The 22,519-nt window shown below is 37.2% G+C and overlaps 2 protein-coding genes across 2 annotated transcripts; both read left to right on the forward strand.

The window, feature by feature from the left end:
* The first annotated feature begins 205 nt into the window (after positions 1–205).
* Positions 206–10,543, forward strand: zmp:0000000662 (RING finger protein 145). The gene is made up of 11 exons (XM_059353989.1): positions 206–555; positions 768–1,036; positions 2,249–2,357; positions 2,957–3,048; positions 3,580–3,821; positions 4,336–4,511; positions 4,629–4,769; positions 5,813–5,995; positions 6,100–6,247; positions 7,101–7,457; positions 8,981–10,543. The coding sequence occupies exons 2-11, from the start codon at positions 868–870 to the stop codon at positions 9,878–9,880; spliced, it is 2,517 nt and encodes an 838-aa protein (XP_059209972.1). The 5' UTR covers positions 206–555; positions 768–867; the 3' UTR covers positions 9,881–10,543.
* Positions 10,544–13,431: 2,888 nt separating this feature from the next.
* On the forward strand, positions 13,432–21,935 carry LOC131988118 (ubiquitin-conjugating enzyme E2 D3-like). Its single transcript, XM_059353144.1, has 7 exons — positions 13,432–13,837; positions 15,269–15,332; positions 16,233–16,264; positions 16,475–16,552; positions 16,975–17,080; positions 17,654–17,747; positions 20,858–21,935. Exons 1-7 carry the CDS (start codon positions 13,814–13,816, stop codon positions 20,901–20,903), a joined length of 444 nt encoding a protein of 147 aa, XP_059209127.1. The 5' UTR covers positions 13,432–13,813; the 3' UTR covers positions 20,904–21,935.
* The last annotated feature ends 584 nt before the right edge of the window (positions 21,936–22,519 follow it).

Genomic DNA, 22,519 nt, shown 5'->3' on the forward strand with positions numbered 1-22,519 from the left:
TTAAAATACAGTCCTATATATTTTTATATACTTTTTCCTTTAAATATTTCCTATAAATAAAAAATATGCATGTACGGAATATACTACATGTATGTAATGTTCATTGGCCTAATAAAAAATATTTTAAATGGGGTTAGGGTTACATTTTTGCGCTATGAAAATTCTTATTCCTTGTTATATTGGTGGTAATCGTAGTAAAACCAGTAGCATCTAAAACATGACTTTTATTTTGAAATGGAGAATACCTGAAGCTGATTGGTCCATTCCGCTATGACGTGTACACGGGAAATGGCCACGCAAGCGAGAGGAATCATAACATTGCATTAGAAGTCTCTTTACTCATGCTCTTATCGTTGAATTCCAGCTATTTACTTTAACTTTTCCCATGGCGACTGTTTCTAACTGCCCTTGACAAGCGGACGTCGCAGAAAAAGTTAAATATTTTTGCGTGTGTTGATATGAAAACATGTTGCTGGTCGCTGTGAAAGCTAATCGACAGCAGCAGCAACTAGCTAGCAAATGGCTGTTCGGCTGTGATGTCTCTTACCGTGCAAAGTAAGTGAATTTTAACCAATTTAGACACACTAAGTACTTAAAATCGTTGTAGTTGTGATGTCTTAATTCACAAGCTAACTTCCGCACTTCTCTAGCGTTGATTTAAATGTTTAAATTTGACGCTAAGTCAGGAATTCACAGCTAAATAACGGCCTGGTTGCTCCTAGAAGTCCTTGAGTACCCAAACATGAACTTTTGTATGTTTTTTTCAGATGACAATAAGACGAGCAAAGCAGTGAGACAGTAAGCTAACAGCATGTGACACACGTACAAGCTTTCTGCTCACCTCCCCTAAAAAAGTTGGTTGCAAAGATGCCTCGTCTGGAAGAGTTGGCCAACGTTGCCCTCAGGGTGCCGAGCATCCTGGTGCTGGACCTGCTGTACAAATGTGACATCGAAGGTTTAACGGAGCACCTCAAGGCCAAAAATGAAGACATGCTGTTCAAATACAAATATGTGATCTGGAACATGTACTACATTGGTAAGTATGCATATGATAAAATAATAAAAGAAAGCTAATACATGCACATTTTGGGTAAAGTTTTCACAGACTTAAATCAGTATGTGAATTCATGCATTGAGAGTTGCACACCTGTCCAATACTTCCCCACAAATTATTTTTTTCTTGGATATTATTCAATTAAAGTCAATAACCATAGCTGCTAGAATCGGCCACAATGAAACATGCTATTTTTTTGGCTCAAGCTCTGCATGCTTTCACTTTTGCAGCATATATCTCAGGTAAATGTAGGGCGCAGGCGCTTTTCGGAGATCAGATAACTCTCTAGACACTCAAAGGAACATTTGGGCGCCCACACAAGAGAAAAAGAAACTTAACCTTCTACCTAATCTCACATAGACAGACAGATTTAGAATAATATAGTTTTATAAGCCCACACATGGAACATAATGTTTAAATTAAGAATTGTTAACTGCGAGTTGAACTAAATAGACAGCTTTTTTTATACTGTCCTTTGTAATCATTATCTAAGGACAAATTTGGTCATTAGAACTAGAAGTATCACCAATGGAAGGCGCTAAAATATTGAAAAGACCCTTTGAAAATTACACTTTTTCATTGATAGATTATCTGAAAAATTACTTTCTGTATAGATTTTTGTTCTGCTTTTTTTGTGGTTTTAGGAAGCCATACTGTCATGTGGTCTGCAGTAGTGACTTGTTGGTCAGAGTAGAGCAGAAGCAATGAGCCGATTAATCAATTAGTTGATTGATAGAAAATGAACCACCATTTTGAAAATTGAGTGTTTTGCTGGTCAGATGTGAGTATTTGCCCTGTTTTAGGCAAGCAATTTCTATTTAGACTGTTTGTCCAAACAAGATATTTGAAGACATTATTTACTTTTTTATGACATTTTTATTCACAAAAGTTCAGATTAATTAATGAAAATCATCATTTGTTCAAACCACAAACTCTAAAACACAGTTGAGCAAAGTGTAATTGTGTAATTGGCAGCATAGTCAGACTGATAAGTGAATTCAACATATTTTTAATGTCTTAAATTATACAGATTGTCAAATACAACAGATCTAATGACAATAGTTGGGTGTGAGTTCACCTTCTGTACCTTTCTTGTCTGTGTCTTTTATACTCAAAGTGTGTCTACTAGTATCTTTACTCTTGGCTTCATGAAACGCAGAAAACATAATGTGAGCATTTTTGTTTTCCTTGCAGGTCATCTGATAAATGTTGTGGTGTTGGTTTTGCCATTGAGACACATTGTGACACTCTACCTCCATATCCTCGCTGCACTTCTCCTGTACATGGGGCATCAGATTTCCAAGTGAGATACTACTACTACTACTGCTAATAGTACTACTACTATTGGACTTCCCAGATTTATTGAACCAGGATCGGTTTTCTCTCCTGACGAAGTGTGGCTGCAGTCTGTGTCTCTGTGTATCCAGTTTCCTTCAGCCTTATATTTAATTTTAGTAGACCGAGTAACATGTATCAGAATATCATGTGTTGTAACGTGAGAACAACCGGTGGTTTCTTCAAATGCTTCAGGCTTGTTACTATAAAAAGACCTGAGCTGACTTATTTGGACATAAATGAATGAATGACTAAGTTGATTTAAAAAAGAAGGAAAGAAAAAATGAACACAAAAACTGAGAAATACTTTCATAATCAAATCAAATCAAAATGACTTTATTATATTTGTTCATCTACTTACTTTCTGCTCAATTAATTAATTTATTAGTTTGATTTAATTTAAGCATTTTGTTTATTTATGTGCACAGTAATGATAATTCACTCCGAATTAGGAAGAATAACTCCAAAAAAGCACACTTACATTAGTGTGTTCTTTAGATGGCTTGTCTACTAAAAAACCCAACATAACTTTATTATTTAATTGTTTTTTTTCTGCTTATTTTACAGGGATTATGTCCGTGAGGAGCTGCAGTACGGTTATGAAGGAGCAGTGTACCTTGATTCTCTGTCCTTCAACAGATTTGTCTCTGCAATGACAAGTGAGTCCCGAAACATGAGCAGTTTTCCAAATCGCAACACTTTTTCCCTTTATGTCTTTCTCATGTGTATTTGTTTTGCGGAAAAACTTGTTATTTTGCATCAATGAAAACATCTTTAAAAATTGTAAAAAAAATTAAAAAAAATAGGTGTCTCAAACATTTCAGTGATCATGCAAAGAAAAAAGAACAAGAGGTTCCGAATACAGAAAAGTGAAAAAATATATATTTTACTAAATATGTGCACGTACAAGCAGTCTAGAAACTACACTGTGCCAGACCCCACCAGCCTGTGCGATGGCCACGTCTGGCCCATGTATTTGAAACACAAGAAAATCAGTTCCCTACAACAGTTGCATGAATAACACAAAAAAAAGTTTACATCAACTTACAGTCAAAGTCAAAAACTAACATAATATTAAATGTTTGTTTTTAGTCATCAGCTCCCAAAAATACAATACATGGTCGTAATCACAGTATTTACTTTTTAGGAGCAAAAGCTAATCATTATTAATGGTGTTACTTTTTGTTCAGGTCAGATTATTCTCAGCACGCTGTGTGCCTTCCTGATGAAGACCAGAAAGGTGTGGTTGTTCTCTGTTCACATGCTCCCCCTGCTGGCCAGAATCTGCTCCGCTCATCACGCCACGCTGCTAACTGTCAACACGTTCTCCATGGGACTGACGGGAGCAGGAATAACCGTGTTTCTCCTCTCACATCTCTTTGTGCCATATCGCCTCGCAAAGGCTGCCTATTCAGAGCTGCTGCAGCTGGAGGTACTCTTATTCTGAAATGTTCATTACATCCTGTTTGTCTGAGTAGTTTGTATATGCTAAATATTTCTGACAAGGGTTTCCAAGTTTATATAAAACCAATAAAACCACCTCAGTCGGCCAAGAGATATTTTGACTGTTTTTGAGAAGCATTACTCACGATTTTTCCCATTTTATCATTATGACATAGGTATTCAGTTTAGTGTAGTTATTTATTTTGGTATATTCAATAACAAGTAAATTGAAACTTTGAAGTGCAGGTATCACAGATTTTGTAAATATATCAGGTTTACATACATTTTCATACATATATGTTATTTCTCAGATTCTCAGAAGATTTTAGCACATATAATTTCTTATTTATTTGTAATGGAACATGACCTACAGTTTCTCTGTCATACAAGATAACAATAAGCTGCTCTTATTTTGGTTATGTGTCTTTTTTCGTTGTTTTAAAAAAAAAAAATCTTTTGTTCACTCTGTGTCTCTGTCACGTCTCTGGTTTCCTGTACCTCAGGTGATCGAGCTGTACAGACTTCTGGCTGTGGGAATCTCTCTGTGGAACCAGTTTGCCGTCCCAGTGCTCTTCAGTGTCTTCTGGTTTGTTCTGTTCATCGTGCAGCTGTGCTCAGACACCATGTCTGCCGGCGCCTCGGCAGGCCATCAGGGAATCATGTTCTTCCTGCTCACAAGGTGTGATGTGATTAAGTGAATTATTATTCCTCTGTGTGTTTTTGTAATTCACATTAAAAATGTGACATCTTGTTGTTAATGTGGCGTTTTCTTTGCTGTATTCATTGAACCCTACAGTGTCTCTGAATGTTGTGCCACACCGTACTCTCTTCTGGGTCTGACCTTCGTGGTGTCCTATCTCGCTCTTGGACTGCTCAACCTATGCAAGTTCTATCTGGGAGGTTATGTGGCTGTTCAGAATGAGAACGTCATGCACAGGTGAGTTTTTGTCTCCAGTTTTATATTGCATCACCAGTATAAAACTATTTTGGACCACATTTAAACCTGCAATAAAGGCCATTTCAGACACAAAATTGGCCGATCATCACCTTTGACATGCTGTACTTGTTAGCAAACAGTTATTTATTTTACACATCCACCAGTGACAGAGCAACATTAGCATTTATTTGGAGTTGTGTTTGTGTCCACCTGATGGTGAGCTCTCTTTTAGCTCTGTTTTTATATATCTTTGTTATTTATAATAGCTGACACTTTAGCTGCTTTATCCTCTACTAATTCCTCATATCCATGGCATGGTTCAGCTCGACTCGACTCACCTTTGGTACCAGGGCCTTTTCTTTATTTCGTATTCCACTGCCGAAAGTAGATCCCCCTCACTGGAGGCGGGAATCTCAGCTGATCGCATATCGACATTGTGTTAAGCTTCCATGACATCATCTTCAACATGACATTGACTCACATGAGGAGAGTTTTGTTTATAGTGGTGCATCGTTATTAGAGCTTGACTGATATGAGATTTTTGAGACCGAGGCCGATACTGATTTTAGAAGGGGAAAATTCATTGAGCTGAAATGAAAATAGACCTTTTTTATGTAGATTTTGCACCAATTTTTCCACACTCAAACTTTATTAAATAATATTTAACATTGTTATAAATTTTTATACATCATACAAAAATGTTTGACATTGACAGGCAATTCTTTAAATGATAACTGAGTAAATATAGAATAAAAAGGAATACAATAAATAGCTAAAAAAAAAGCATCATTACTGTTCAGTTTCAGTGAATTGCTGGCTATTTAAAAAAACAATTGCTACAAAATAATTGCTAACACCATTTCTTAATCATGCTAAGCAATGTATCGGACAGCATATAAACCAATACAGATAATATAGGTCAATGATATCTGTCAACCAATATATCTGTTGGGCTTAAATTGTTGGGGTCTAAAGTCAAAGTCAGAGCTGCTATGTTACTTCAGCTCTATTATGACCATAGTTTTTACCCTCCTTGTCTTCAGAGGTGTGACGGAGGGCGTCACTCTGCTCCTGCTCGCTCTTCAGACGGGTCTGTTAGATATGCAGACTCTGCAGCGCACCTTCCTCCTCAGTATCATCCTCTTCATCGTGGTCACTTCAACCCTGCAGTCAATGATCGAGATAACAGATCCAGTTATTTTGGCCCTGGGTGCATCGCGCAACAGGTAACAACAGCAACAGTGAAAATTGTTTCTTTAAGGGAAAAGAAGGTGATGAACAGTTTTCTGAGGATTTTCCATTGTACTCTTCATTCCTTCTGTGCTTCTAGGAGTGTGTGGAAACACTTCCGTGGCCTCAGCATGTGTCTGCTTCTGCTGGTTTTCCCCGTGTTTATGGCTTATAAAATCTCCCAGTTCTTCCACATGGACTTCTGGCTCCTCATACTGGTGTCCAGCTGCATGCTGACTTCCCTTCAGGTATGAACATTAAGTTACTAAATTAAGTAAAATAACTAAATCCTATAACTGATAAAGTTACTTTGGCATTGAATACTTTCATTTATTCACATGCTTGATGTTTTGATTGGCTGACATTTTTTTTAACTAGTCATATAAAGATAGAATAAATTTACAATAGGATGCAAGATAAGATGGGATGACATTGAAAATAGGTAAAATAGCACTATATTCAGGTGCATCTCAATCAATTAGAATATCATGGAAAAGTTTATGTATGTCAGTAATTGAATTCAAAAAGTGGAAATAACACATGTCTCATGTCTTAATTTATTTCATTTCTTCTAATCATAATGATTAAGGCTTACATTTAATGAAGACCTGAAATTCAGTGTCTCAAAAAAAATGAATATTACAAAAGACTTTTAAAAATACAAAGAATTTTAAAAGTAATGTTTGATATTGAAATGTTGGCCTCTGAAGAGTAAGTCCATCTATATGCACTCAATACTTGGTTGGGGCTATTTGACTGGAAATGGACTTTACCATGATATTCTAATGTATTGGGAAGCACTTGTACATATATTAAAATAGGGATTGTGTATAAAAGTAAATGTTTCTGTAGATTTTGAAAACTCCCGGCGTTGGCGCCCCACAGTGGTCGTATAAAATAAGACACTGTGGCAGATGCAACGAGCCAGAACAATTTCAAACATGTTATAATCACATATAATTTGACATATAACACCTGTAAAGTGAAAAAGGAAACTCATTCCTCTAAAGTTCTTCCTTTAAACATTTCAAGTGATAATATTTCCCTTATAGAATAGGTTATTTGTAATATTGTAAATGAAAGTGTGTACTGTTTGTGCAGGTTACAGGTACGATGCTGATCTACTCCCTCTTCATGGTGGAGCTGTTCCGCAGCGACCCGATCGAGAGTCTGGATGAGGTGATCTACTGGGTGAACGCTGTCAGCAGGGTGCTGGAGTTTGTGGTGGCGCTCTGCGTGGTGGCGTACGGCACATGGGAGTCGCTGTTTGGCGAGTGGAGCTGGATGGGCGCCTCCGTCATTATCATTCACTCTTACTTCAACGTCTGGCTCAGGGCTCAGTCCGGCTGGAGGAGCTTCCTACTCAGACAGGAAGCGGCAAAGAAGATCAACTCCCTCCCCAGAGCCACGGCTCAACAGCTGCAGCTGCACAACGACGTCTGTTCCATCTGCTTCCAGGTGCGTCACACAGGGTACAAACTCCACAACAAAGTGTAACATCAAAAACCAAAACATCAGATTTTATTTTTGTCTGCATTCAACCACAAAGGGCAGGCAGTACATGTGTGCAGAGGTTTTGGCATTTAGGACTTTGACTTTAGGACTTCTGGCTTCAGACCAGTTGTGCTGTTATAATTATTACAGTTGTACCGAATTCTTGGCTGATACTGATGCTATTCTGTGTTTATTTATTTTTTGTTGTTACTTATTCCCCCCGTTTGTGCAAGGGAAACCTATAAATCTTCATTATAACAGGAAAAACTTACAAAGTAGACCAGAACACACGGACAAATGCAAAAAATATTTATTGAAGACTAACATTTCAAACCCAGGTGCATCTTCGTCTGATTCATATAGTACAATTTCTTTTTTAATCTTCATTAATCAACCACTGATTCAGCACAGGCTGGAAAAATAGGGAGGAGGAATATGCTGCATCCTAAACAATGTTCCTGTTCCTGTTGTTGTTGTTGTTTTGAGAAATGTAGCTAAAAGAACCTACAATCCATAATCCATCTCCAAATATATATTCATACCCAAAACATCATCAGAGCATCAACATTAGTATAGAGTTGAGCCTTTTGTGATATTTGCTAGTATTGCTGAGCTGTACATTCACGTGGCAGGCTGTGAACATGTGACATGCACAACTACGTGTGTGTATTGTTTCTGTGTATGGTACCTCAAAGCATGTTGATCCTGTTTTTTCAGTTTAGCCCCGCCTCTTCTTGTGCTGTACAGGCACGATTACTTGGCCTTTAGCCATGTTTTTTGTTTATTTTGTTAAAACCGGTTAGTGACGTTTTTACCTCGTTGATGACAAGTTTATTGTGAGGAAACTTCTAGAGAAATTCTTGACAACAGTTGTAGAGAAGATGTGTGAGTGATTATTAAAAGTGGAGACATTAAACAACCACTATACTCTATATACCATACTGATGAATACATGACAATACCTTAGACTGGATACATGACTATGGAGGACAAGAGCTGCCAAAAAGAATACATAAATTACTTCATTAATAAATAAATATTTAATTTATCAAAACGAATGTTAAAAATATATATAGGCATTTATTTATAAAATGTGACAAAAATGCATATTTCTGGTTTTAATTTGCTTCTTTATTTACTTTTGTAATAATCCCCCAATTTATTTTATTTTCTATTTAATTTTTCCTTTTTATTAGTTTTTTAAATTGAATGTATCTAATTATTTTGGGATCTATTTATTGATGTATTTTCCTTTTCCGTCCTCCATATACCACCGATTCTGATTCTTTTACACTTTAAACAAAATAAAAACCTTTCTATAATATTTCATCCATTGTTTCTATCCTTTTATCAGTGCTGGGTGGCTCTGATTTTAGCTCCTTGATGTGACAGCCGTTTTTTCATGTCACTACTTTAATTCTACTACGTTAAGCCAAATACTGGTCCATATATAGTTTTCAAGTCTATTATGTCTCTTGTCATTACAGGAAATGAATTCTGCTGTGATCACAGACTGTGGACATTTCTTCCATGGCAACTGCCTCCGCAAGTGGCTCTATGTGCAGGAGACCTGCCCTATGTGCCACCAAACGGTCCGACCCACCGCGACAGGTCCGAGCCAGGCTTCAGGCGATGATCCAGCAGCTCCAACACAGAGAGACGCAGGTCCAGATCCGGCTGCACAACAAGAGCAAGATCTAAACCAGAACAGCGGTACGTCCCAAGAGACACAGAGCGAAGCTTTAACCTCCGATCCCAGCGAGAACCAGGAGGAGACTAAAAGCTTTGAGGGTGATGATTGTGGGAGAGAAGATAGAGAAGCCAAACCTCACGGGGAAGCTGTCCAAGGTCTTCGTTTTAGCTCCAGTGGAGACTTTGTTGGATTTGTGAGTCCAGCATCAAGCTGCTCTTCAGGGGGCAATTCTAGTTCTCAATCAAGTCAATCTTCTCCTTCAAACATGCATAACGAAGGCGTGGAGCATGGCAAGGACTCACCACTGCCATCTACTCTTAATATAAACACGGTGGAGCACCAATCTGACTCTAATGGAGCAGAACTTGAAGACAGCAGTACTTTTTGTCTAACAGTGCCACAAAACGGCGATGAAAATAAACATGACTGCTGGGAAGGGACGTCATGGAACAGCCATGATTCACCAGAAACAAACAAAAATCTTATAGCATCTGGTACGAGCCTTGCTGAGAGCAAAGCGTCTGTCAAATCATGTCATAAAAACTCTGAACTCTTAGACTGCAGTGACGATCCTCACAGTCATCAAGGTAACGGCACGTATTCAGACTTTGACGGGCTCAGAGAGGCTGAAACTGTCCCACAGGTCCCCCCGCTGTCCTCCTTCTCTTGCACAAGCATAGACAACAGTGACTGACTGCTCTGCATCAGTGCCTTGAAGGGTAAAAAAGGGTGATTCATCCTCCATAACGGGGAATTAAACACAATTGCCTTCTCTCTGTGAACCAATCAAAACTGTCTTTTACCAGACAGACAGTGTAATGAATGTGCTTCAGTTTAGCAAATAATGTGCGTCTGGATTTAATATAGAGACTAAATTGTGTTGGGTTAAAATGAAACCCTTTATTGTACAACTGTAAAAAAAATTGTAAAGAAATCTATATATAAATCATAGAAATTATGTGTAACTATAAAGACCTTGCGTCAATATTCACCAAATTCTAGCAGGTTACAAGTAAAGAAGTTTACTTAGAGAAATTAAATTGCATTTGATTCATTCTCTTTTTTTTCAGTGTCGTTCTTGTTTTTGTGAAAGCAGTGTGGAAAAGGAAAGCTTCATCATCTGTGTTTGTTATTCATAAATCAGCAGTACATAATGCCTTTTGTACTGCTCAGTCTCCCAGTATTCAATTACTGCTGTGAACATGTACCTTTTTTTTTAAAAACTGTAGTTTCTGACATTGTGTGCCAGATTTATGAAGTCTAAACAGAATATCACTTCTGTGGCCGTAAGCTTAAAGAGTCCAGATTAATTTTTGTCTGATATGTTGATTCAGCGTTAATAAAGTATTCTACATCACTGCATTATTTCACAGGCATCAACAGTAAAATATCATCATCATAAAATGCTTCAAATTGTGTTTCTCTTGTGTTTCTTATAATTGTAGGCCATTTACTTTGCAATTTAATTTTTTATTTATAGCCCAATTTTTTTTCTTGCACACAGCTAGTAACATACAGAGGTATGTAAATAAAATGATTTTAATTTGAAAATGTAATCAAACATGAAATTAGGTTCTAAAAACTGAAACTGAAATATTTACAAATAATGTGAGCCTTGAAAGATGTACTCCATTACAACTAAAAACCCTGCATTCAAAATTGTACTTAAATAATTGTACAAAAGTATGGACAGGAAAATGTACTTATATAAGTATTGCCATGTAAAGCATTATTTACATATTGTCAATGTGGAGCTTATTTTCACAACTGTGTACTGTTCAGTGGCTTTGTATAACAACATATTTTATAAACTGATCTTGATCTGAGAAAGAACTAGTAGAAACTAGCTCTCAGGTAAAGTTAGTGAGGTAAAAAGAATAATATTTCACGCTGAAATAAGTAGAAATTAAAGTATAATTACATGAAAAAACTCAAAATGCCTAAATATTGTACAACCCTGATTCCAAAGAAGTATGATAATTTGCTAATTGTTTTTGACACATATTCAATTGAAAATGTACAGAGGAAATATATTTAATATTCAAACTGATAGACTTTATTCCTTATTAAAATGTACACTCATTTATTGTATAATTTATAAAGTATTAAACATCATTAACAACATTTAAATGTTATTGAAATCATGCTTTCAATAATGTGCATAAAGCAACCTGTTCAAGATCATGTAAGATGATGCATAAATGGCAGTAAAAATCAAATCAAATCAAAATTATTTATCCCCGAGGGGAAATTCAGTTATTCTGGTAGAATCTCTGGAAGAATGAGACAGCCTGATGGCTGTAGGAGCGAAGGATCTTTTGTATCTCTCCGTCCTGCAACGGAGAGAGAGGAGCCGTCCACTGCTGTTTTTTTGGTCCATAAAGGTTTTGTGTAGCGGATGATCCAGGTATTTCACGATGGCCTTGAACATCTCGAAAGTGCATCTCACCTCCTCCAGTGTGTCCAACCTGGCTCCAACCACAGAACCAGCTCTTTAGACCAGTCTGTCCAACCGCCTTCATCTCTGTGTCTGATGCTGCCTCCCCAGCAGACTGCAGCATAAAACAACACACTACCACCACAGACTGATAAAACATCTGCAGCATCTTACTACAGATGTCCAGAGATCTGAGCTTCCTTAAGAAAGGAAATATTACTATATTTTTTGGCACCTTTCATACATAACATGTAGCTCAAAGCAGGTGTACAACATTATCGGAGAAAATAACTGTAAAAACAGACATTATCATTGGCATTTTAACTTTCCCTGAACGGATCATAGCTTAGGAAAGTTTGTACATGCCTCATTTAAAACATCGCCCAAAACAAACTGTTTAAAATAACTACATTCTGTTAAAAACATTAAATTCTGCACTCCATAACGCAACTGTGAAGCCGTGATTAATTCTGCTGAGATGAACGGTCACCTGACAAATATTCACTGAAAATCAGACAGAACTGCAGGCTGTTTACACAGAGCACAGAGGAGAGGACAGGATCAGCTGGGAGTAGAAGATGTAAAAATAAATAAATAGTTCAATGTACAGCATATGGAGACCCTTTTTTTCCTGTATATTCATGACACTAGTGGGCACCTGGAAAAGTGTTGTATATATAGATTCTATTTTATTCAAATTTTAAAAATAATTTATCTGAGAATTTCAACTTTTTTATGATGTATGACATCATAACGGTGTTATGCTGCATAAAATATATTTTTTAGTTGTTTCCAAGTCATTATTGTCATGATTGTGCTGATTCCATAGAGGTGCAGGCAAGGCCGGATTAACCCTATGGGCAACTGGGCAATTGCCCAGGGGCCCACGACCTCTAAAGGGCCCAGGGCAGTGTGGGCACAAGCAAAAATATCTGGTTATCTCTCTGTTATATGTTAAACTGTCCATCGGAGCCGTTGCTCAAAAATGAATTTTGAGGTGACAGGGTGATTTCTGTTTAAATGAGCTGAGGACCAAAATGCTACTTGATTCTAGATTCTTGATTTTTGTTTGTGTCTTGTCTTCCTCTGTGATGGCTCTATCAATGCAATACATTTGTGCTGCTGGGAATAGGTGTTGTTTTTTGTGAAGATTGAGGACACTTCCTTCCCTTTCTTTTTCTAGCTTTTAGTACAGTGCCCTTGAGTGCCAAGAAAGGTACCTTCCAAATAAAATGTATTATTATTATTATTATTTTTAAATTATTATTATTATTATTATCTATGTACACCATATGTGAGTGAGTGGCCTTGACAAGAGGACATAGTGGTGCATTTGTAGCTCTATGAGCGTTTGCACATCTGTACATGAAAATGCACTTGATGACAGTTAGTTATTAATGCATTGAGTATATTAACTGTATATTACTGTAATTTATTCTGTATTTTGCCAGATTACGGTGATTCTTGGTTCGTGATGATGGGGCCCTTGAATATTGTTGCCCAGGGTACAGCAAAGTGTTAATCTGGCCATGGGTGCAGGATTTATATTGCAGTGAAATACAAGGCCACAGTAAAAAGAGCACACAAAAAAGCCCTGAAACGACTTGGGGATCAGAGGGTTAAAAAAACATCCCAATTTAATTTAAATACTGACATGTCCTAACCGGTCTGCCTGCATGTTTTTTTTTTATTTCTCCAGCAGCTTGTAACCAACCTGCCAGCACAGCCGCCCCGTCACTCAGCCGAAGCCCCGCCCCCTCCTCCGCCATCAGAAAGCTCAAATACCCGCAGACAGCCGCTAGTCGGCTACAGGCAGAGACCGAGAGCAGAGCGCCTTCACCGACCGGGTTACTTCACCTGGCACCACGCACTTACTCAGCCTCAGTTGGGGGTAAAATAAGAGTAAAACTCTTAATTAAGACGTCGAAGCTAGCGGGGGAAGTGAGAGTCACCGAAGGGTCGTTTAACGTCTGTCGTTAAACACCGACAGCTATCTTTGTCACCAACTCCGCGCTGACGTAGTTTTAGCTCGCTGGCTAACTGCGCTAGCTCGAGAAGAAAGGCCAAGGCGAGTTGACCCAGCGTCAATTATTATTTAACGGATAGCGTAATAACCCTGGCATACCACGGTTGCCCCTCACTGCTCGGATCGGAAACCTTTCTAATCAAAGACGAGAACCTCGAGAGAGGATGGCTCTGAAAAGGATCAACAAGGTGAGAGAACCGTGGAGTTAGCGGGGCTAGCTGCACTAGCCTCCCACATTGCTCTTCTTCATATCCTGTGAAACATGGCGGTGAAACATGTTCGGTGAAGTTTGTGTGTACTATTATTTGGTGTGTTTCGAGTTTAATTAATTGTTTTTATTGAGCCTGAACATGTCTCAATGTCTGTATGGCTAACACCATTATGCTAAGCTAACTAGCTAACATGAGCAGTTTCGGTTACAATTATTTGTTCGTCGAAATGAATGACGGAAGAAAGAGGCCGCATGAATTGCCCAACACTTCAGTGCTTTACGTAAACACACACATATGATTGAAGGCTCTCTGGTGATAATACAAAGCCTTTACTGGAGCCTCACACTGACGTTGTCAGGGTTCATACGGATGCTGGAAATCCTTGAAAATGCTTACATTTTAATGTTGTATTTTCAAGGTTTGAAAAGTGTTTGGATTTTGGATGAAGTGCTTGAAATTCTTACTGTATTTCTCTTGCAATCTGACAATAGATAATCACACGTTCAATTAGAAAAATACTAAATTGAATATTGAGATTAGCAAACTGTACTTTGGTTATTAAAAGTGTAACACCATGACTGTTGGTATGGTTGAGTGAAATTACCCCTTTTATCATGTAAGTACTCATCTAAAACATAAAACTTACAACCGTTATAAGGTACTGGAAAAGCTTGACAATGGACCTTGAAAGTCCTTGAAAAGTGCTTGAATTTGACCACTTAAAAAGAGCCTTGGTTGTGTGTGTCTGGCGAAACATTTTTATTTTAACAGCGGGCACACTCGGCGTTACCAGAACCCATGACTCATATCATTCACTGAATCTGTGTTAGAGCAGTGTGTGTGTTCATGATACACTTCCTTGGTATGTGGTCGTGTTTGTTCTGAGCACATCATCATCTGGCAGTTAAATGGAGGAAATTGGCAGCAGTGTAAGTGGGCTGGAGTAACAGTTCCCACCATGGTTTCACTCTGCTGTTTACTGGGGTCTTCTTCCAGGGAAATGCATAAACTTGTGAAATGGTGCTTGTCAGAGGAGAGAGGCCAGGGTGGGGCAGTGGCTCACTCTAAAGTAGCTGAAGACCTAAAATTAACAGGGGAGGCTGTAGTAGACGAGGTGTCATCTTGCTGGTCACTTGGGGGAGTAGATAACAAAGTGCCCCCCCTTCCCTTTAGCTGGTTGAACTTGGAGGGGAAGGGCAGATGATAACAACACCGGCCGTGAGAGTGTTTTGAAATCTATGAAGCACATGACTTCTCATGTAGCCTCTCCTTTTCCCAGTGTCTCCGTGTTTTTACATTTCTACCCAGATGTTAAGTGCTACTCAGTCTTCCACATTGATTTCCGGTCATTGTTTTTGTCTGTGAAGATTGCTGTAATTGATTATTCTAACCTTCTTTTCATTACAGGAGCTTCAAGACCTGGCTCGTGACCCTCCAGCACAGTGCTCAGCAGGCCCAGTGGGTGATGACAGTAAGTGTCTCTGTGCTGGCCCAAAGTTTTAGTATTTATTTTCATCATCCATTGCATAGCTGCCATTTTCTTTAATCTTGATTGTTTCGTGTTTAAAATGCTAGGAAAATTAATATTTCCAGACCAAAGTGACATCTTCAACTGACCAACAGTCCAAAACCCAGTTGTCAGTTTTCAATCATATGACTTATTGGTATCGGTATCATGAGATTTATTGTCACTGATATCAATACTGATCTTTCTTATTGATACCGATACTTTTCAACACTATTATTGATTGTACTCTGGTGCAAGAAAATAAAGGCTTGAAAAGATGTGAAAAGATTCAGCTTTTATTAGTAAAGTGAGCCCACACTTTTGAACTTTTCCCTGTCAGCAGCTTTGTCATCGTTAGGATAAAGTTAGATAGGGAATTGATTTATTGATATTTCGGTACTGACCAGACAAAAGCAAATGCCAATTCATTAAGATTTTTGAACACTTTTTGCTTTTAAAAATGAGCCAAACAATTATTTGTGTTTGGAACTAATTTTCTGCTGATGACCCCTTATTTTTAATGAATCGTTTTGGGTTGGAGTAAAATGGCAAACAAAATTATACATGGCTAAAACTGAATACGCTACACATGTAAATAGATTTTCAAAATATTGGACTTTAAGAGAAACAGCAGTGTATTGTAGTGTAAGTTTACTTTGAAAGCACAAATGGATGTAGGTATAGTGCTGGGAACTTTTTATACTAGTCATGATTTCTAGTGTAAAACTAAAACATGACCACTTGGGCTATAAAACCGTATAAAGTATGCAATTGTATTAAGACAGTTTAGAGGCCTAGTTCCTGCTAGATCACATACCTGTGACCTTTCCCTGTTTCCTAACATTTACTTTCTGTTCTCCGTAGTGTTTCACTGGCAAGCCACAATCATGGGACCTGTAAGTACATAATTTATGACATAATTGCTGCTTTCTTTGTACTTCTCAGCAGCATGGTGTTGGGAGTTTGTCACTGTCGTTTGTGTTCCTGCCTGCTTTAAATGTATTCACGTGATAAAGGTTAAAATTTGACTTGATAATGGGAAGCTGTGGACAGGAGGTTTTAGATTATTCTGTGCTGAAATATGTTGATGTCATCCTTACTTTCAGAGTGACAGTCCGTATCAGGGAGGTGTTTTCTTCTTGACTATTCATTTTCCCACAGACTACCCCTTCAAACCACCCAAGGTAAGCTGAGTCACACCTGAAACAAGGTGTCCCTTTTCTTTTGCTTTGATTAATTGGGGGTAATTAAAGAGATGTTGCCATTCACCTGTCAAGCATTGAGATATTGTATTCATATTCTATTTAATGTCACAAACTGGTCAAACATTTTGAATGTGTAACACCCTTTACTTTATGAAAATATTATGTAAATGAGTTTCTGAGAAACGACAAAGAAACCTTTCTTCTGAAATGAACCAGCATTTTGGCATCAACACATTTTAGCTGTTGACAACCCTCTTGGAGTAATACCTGTCATTCCAGTGAATGATAGTCATGCGCATCAAACGTCAAAAGCCTTGTGTTGAAGAATTTGACTGGCATAACATTTACCTGATGTGTGACACAGCATTATCCTCACATTTTGACTTTTTATTTCCTTTCAGGTTGCATTTACAACAAGAATTTACCACCCAAATATTAACAGTAATGGCAGTATCTGTCTGGATATTCTCAGATCACAGTGGTCTCCTGCACTTACTATTTCTAAAGGTATGGACTGTCTTAAAAGAACACAATGTACTTGACCACAATCTTCAATTGATTGACTGTTTTGGTGCTTTTGTAGCTCGTAGCAAACCAGTAAGGATCACCTGTTTAAATGTTGTCACCTTCCTTGATTTTGTGTTTAACTTTCACAACAGTAAGATCCCGGTGTAGTTTGTTTATACCCTAATCTTTTCACTTCTGGCGCTAACATTTACGCTTCAAATAGTCAAATGTTTTGTTCCTTTTTAAAGATTATCTTGCCTAATAAAATGTGCAAGTACTATAAATGTTTGTTTGCCAAATAGTTTATTTTCTCTAAAAACCTCATTTTTGGCCTAAAGAAATATGCCATCCCTGCAGCTTTCTTGCAGTCAAATTTCTAAAATAATATGACCAATAAACGGGGTCATGTGTCACATTCTCATGTAGAAACATAGACATTGTCATACATTCAGTCTAGGTTTGTGTGTCCAAGAAATGAGACAAAAGTGAGTTGTAAATGGGCTAGAAGTAGTATTTTCTCTTTTAATTGCTCATTTGAAAATTGTCTGACATGGATATTTGTGTTTCTTGTAGTACTTCTCTCCATTTGCTCACTCCTATGTGACCCAAACCCTGATGACCCACTAGTGCCAGAGATCGCACGAATCTACAAAACAGATAGTCCGAGGTAAGTGTATATATTCTATATATGTTTGGGTTTCACTTTTCTCTATATGAGGCAGCACATTTTCTTTTCTCTTCTAAAATAACCACAGCTCTGCAATTTTCATTCAGTTGCCAGTTTATTAGGTGCGTTTCGGTAAAAAAATGCAGCGGTCTTCCATTAAATCATTTTGTGTTGAATTGAAGTAGTGCAGTCTGACAGTGTTGCTGTTAATTGTATCGCATTTTAGAGACATTTCTGCTATTTAGCCTACTCTCACTGATGTGAATGAGGTCGACAAAATTAAAAGAATAATGCAACCTATTTTAACAAACTCAAACGTCCAGGATGATCGTAGAGTTGCATCAATACCAACAGCCGCTTCATGATTTATTAAACAACTGTTAGAATGAGTTACTTTTAGCGAAATGTACCAAAATAAACTGGCAACTACGGGTTTAAAAAAAAAAATTATATCCATAACAACCTACCCGACCTTTAGACGCCTGGATGATTTAAATGAGTGTCACCTGAGTCTAGTATGTAACCTAGTTTCACTCTGTCAGGTACAATAAACTAGCTCAGGAGTGGACAGCAAAGTATGCCATGCTTTAGGGTAAGATCGGGAGCCAGTGCTGCATCTTGGTTGGTGTTATGGGTTTGGGCTGTTGTGGTGATGCTTTGGTCTCACTGACTTTACAGTGGTTGTACTAATCTGGTTGTATATGTGTACATATAGAGTATCTAGTTAGCTTTGTCTTAATCTGCTCAGATCTTGAGTTTAATTATTTTTACATGCACATTGATACAATGCAGATGGAGCCTGTTGTTATACATAAACAAGTTAACTGAATATTTGTCATGGGTCCTATCTCCTGTCCTGCCCACAGATAAAATAGTTTCTTGTCAGTCAGTGGTTCCTGCCAATACAGGCCAAAGAAATGAAGATCTAGTATGATTATTACTGGTACAAGAGAGTTCTGCATTGCATGAAAATAAGTGTGCTCTCACAAACACTGTAGCAAAATCAATATCATAAAATACATTTGACAAATTGTACATGATTTGACATTGCTGACCCTTTTCCAACATGTACCACAAGTCAGTATTACGTTCCTTTTGATAGTTTGAGTGGAAAATCAACATGTAGAGACTTGAGATGGGTGATCCATCACAGTTAATAATGGGTTGCTTTTATTTGTTAGTTGTTGCGGGGTAAAGCAGTTGTCAGCAGGGGCCGTTTTGAAAAATTCTCTTGGTGGTGCATTTGAGGACTCACCAACATGTGGCTGCCAGAAACTACATTCATGAACTTAAATGTCTGAAGCTCAACAGGTTTCTTTGACTGAAAGGGCTTTTCTTTTAAAATGACCATTGTGAAACTTCACAAAACAAACTAAAAGTAACACTGCTGGCAACTGATTCACCATGCTATCATCTAATGTATCAGGAAAAAGGCAACAAGTCTGTTCCTGTCTTTATTTGATTATCCAAAGACTTAAAAATCTATTTCAGTACATTATGAAAGTGGGCTGACATACAGACACCACTTAAATGAAATGAATCGAAACATGTATGGTTTGAAAAAGTAGCAAGGTGGATATGCTGTTTGATTTTGCGTTGGTTGGTTGATTGTTGTTTTGTTTTTTTTTTTTTTGTTTTTTTTTGGTTAATTTTAAGAAACCGGTAGATGGAAACGAGTAGATATTTTAAAAAGAAAACAACTATCTTGCCATTCGAATATAACGTAGAGCAGGAGATACAAGAGTGGGTTGATTATAATAAATAGGAAGCTAATATAAAAGTGATGGGTCAATAATTTGAATAAAACGTTTATTGGCTATGATTTGAAATCTAACCCATGTAACCCAGACAGGTCTTTTTTTTTTTTTTTTTTTTTTTTTCTTTCTTTCTCCAGATATTTTTCTTTTTGGAATTTATAATGTATAATTTATTATTATTACTTTTGTTATTTTCTTTCAGAACTGTGCCAAATAAATCAAATCAACTAATAACCAGACACTTTGATATTTATATACGTTTTAAGAAGAAGTCTCATCTACATGGTTCAATGTTAATGTTGCTAACAATGTGCTTAATGCTTTTTTATGATCAGGCAAGTGTGTTGCTAAGATTTACTGGCCGGGCGTGGCATTTTACTTTTCTATCTTTATTGTTGATCCCAACTAGACTCCTAGCATACTATCCCTACAATTGCGTTTACTTTGGCATGTTTCATGAACTTTAAGTCGTAATGTGGAAACAACAGATGCTACAAAAAATGTGTTGTACTTTATTACTCAGTGTTTCAACAGCACAATACAAAAACAACTAAAATATTGTCTTACTATGACTTTTTTAAGGTTACTTTATACCGGCAGCAACTAACAGTTGCAACCCTAATACCATTGTACAAATTTAATGTTCGCATTGCATTCATATGGATGTGGATTATAATCTATTGTAGCGTTTGTAATCTTCTGTGTTATTGTATTGTATGTGTTCGACGTCTACTCGACATGTAACTTTGCTTCCTTCTGGGCCAGATCAACATTTGGAATAAGGCTTTTATCAGTTTATTTTAACTGGTTAAATACAAAAGTCGAAATTAATGTAAATGTCTAACCATCAGCCTAATATTTACTTTTGTCCGCCATGTTTCTGCGCAATATGACGTCAACTTGGTTTACCCAACTTTTGATGACTTTCTGAGTTGTTGTTATTCTGACTTGAGGGGGCATTTGCAAAAAAAAAATGTTCCATATTCTGACACTATATGAATGCAGCATATTATTGTAACAAGAATTGTAGCCGAGAAGCAGACATTTCTTTGCATGCGAATGTAGCCACTAACTCCAGCATGAAAAGGTTTGGCGTTGCAACAAAAACATATCCTTACTTTTCAAATAAATATATTTAACTCTCTGTAAATCAAGAAAATTGAGTATATTCAGTTTATTTATAAACTATCATTGTTTTTAGGATGCTAACTTAGCTTTCCTGGGTTTTAAAAGCATTGTGCTCAAGTGCATGCACGTCATAGTTTTTGTGCTCAAACATTTGCTGAGTTCAGGTGCTGCTGTTTTGGTTTTAGAGTCTCGGGTGTTAATTTTTTCCCTTTTCTCTCTTTGCAGATACACCAGAATGGCAAAAGACTGGACACAAAAATACGCTATGTGATGGCATCATTTGGAAAGCTGGTGGAAAATGTTGTTGCTGGTTCAAACAAAAAAAATCCGGGATTCTGGTTTTCTTTTTCACCTTTTTGTTTCTTTTCTTTTTTTTTTTTTCTGGTCAATCAGAACATTTTACCCCCTCGTTTTTCCACCTGCGCGCTCATAAGAAGATAGTGTTTTCTCTCTAGGATACATGCCAGTTTCTGTGAAGTTTCGACTCCCATTTTGTTTGAAGAAGTTTAAAAAAATTAATAAATAAATCACCATGGTTCTGAACACTCAGCTTGAGCATGCACCAGTAAGAGTTGGTGATGTTAGTCATTTACTCTGCACACACTTAGTAGAATCTGATGCGACAATGATATCAACCCCACGATGATCCAGTTTGTCTCGGTGGATCCTGTGCGGTTGATACTTACTTCACTGAACGCTGGATCTCTCAGAGCACTTATAGAGAAGCCTGTCTTCTGCCATACCTGTAAATTTTAAAGTTTCAAAATTGGTAAAAAATTCTGCTGCGTTTTATTTGAAAGTGGTGAAAATCTGAAACTGGGAATAATCTGAAAGATTTGGAAAACTGTTTGGTGGCTCCTGGGGCTGGTGTGGTGTCGGTATGTTCTTCTGATCTTTAGTATAGGAATCTATTACCTGAGGAAAGACGTGTATCTTATTCCACTATCAAAGTGTGTGTACAGAGAAGCACAGCAGTATATATCAATGTTAAGGAAACAAAATATAAGAACTTCAATGTTGTATTTTATGCATGTTAATAAAGGTAGGCTATTATATCTGATATGTTTCTGCAAATTAAGTGGATTGTACGGCTGAACAGTTGGAAAAATGTGGTTCCCCTCAACAGCTTTCTATTTCTTTTTTGTTATTTAGAAGCCAGTAGATGAGCTTTTAGTTTTACGCCCACTCGAACACTGTCTTCTTGTAGCCCTAAAATATTGATGCAAAGCTAATGGTTGATAATCAACTTGTGGCTCTGTTTCTTTTTAGTTCTCCCTTCAATAAAGTTACTTCAACAATAAAATGGATTGGAGTTGTGTGTTTGTTCTTGTTCGTTTTTTTGCTTTAATTTAGTAATGTCATACACAGGGCCTCGTGCAAGAACTGCTGTACAATTCAGTTCTTGTTTTTTTATTTTGGTCTCACACAAATTACAAGCAGTCCAGACCCTGTTCTCGGAGTCCTACGTATTGATTTATTTATTCCATTACTTTGACGTGACTCTGAAAATTCTTTATGAATTCTATATTAAGAGAATGTTAAGAATGTGAAAATGTTTTTCTCATGAGGCCCATTTTTTGTTTTTTCATGCACTTGTTTGTCACTATTTTGCTTCTTTCAAAATAGTGGAAAGAAAACTACCATAATTCATATTTGCTTTTTATTTTACTTCACTTTTTCAATTTGTGTATTTAGTATTAAAGTTGACCTCAGATAATTACTAATGTGTGTATTTACACATCAAATTTTAAAGAATGTGTAATACCAAAAATAGTTTACAGCCTGATTACAAAAAGTTGGAAGGCTGTGATTAATATAAAAGATTTCTCAACCAAACACCCAAGCATAATATCTTAATACACTATCATGTTTAAAAACCTTGTGAAT

This window comes from Centropristis striata, chromosome 16 (genome assembly GCF_030273125.1).
Source record: "Centropristis striata isolate RG_2023a ecotype Rhode Island chromosome 16, C.striata_1.0, whole genome shotgun sequence".
Lineage (NCBI taxonomy): Eukaryota > Metazoa > Chordata > Actinopteri > Perciformes > Serranidae > Centropristis > Centropristis striata.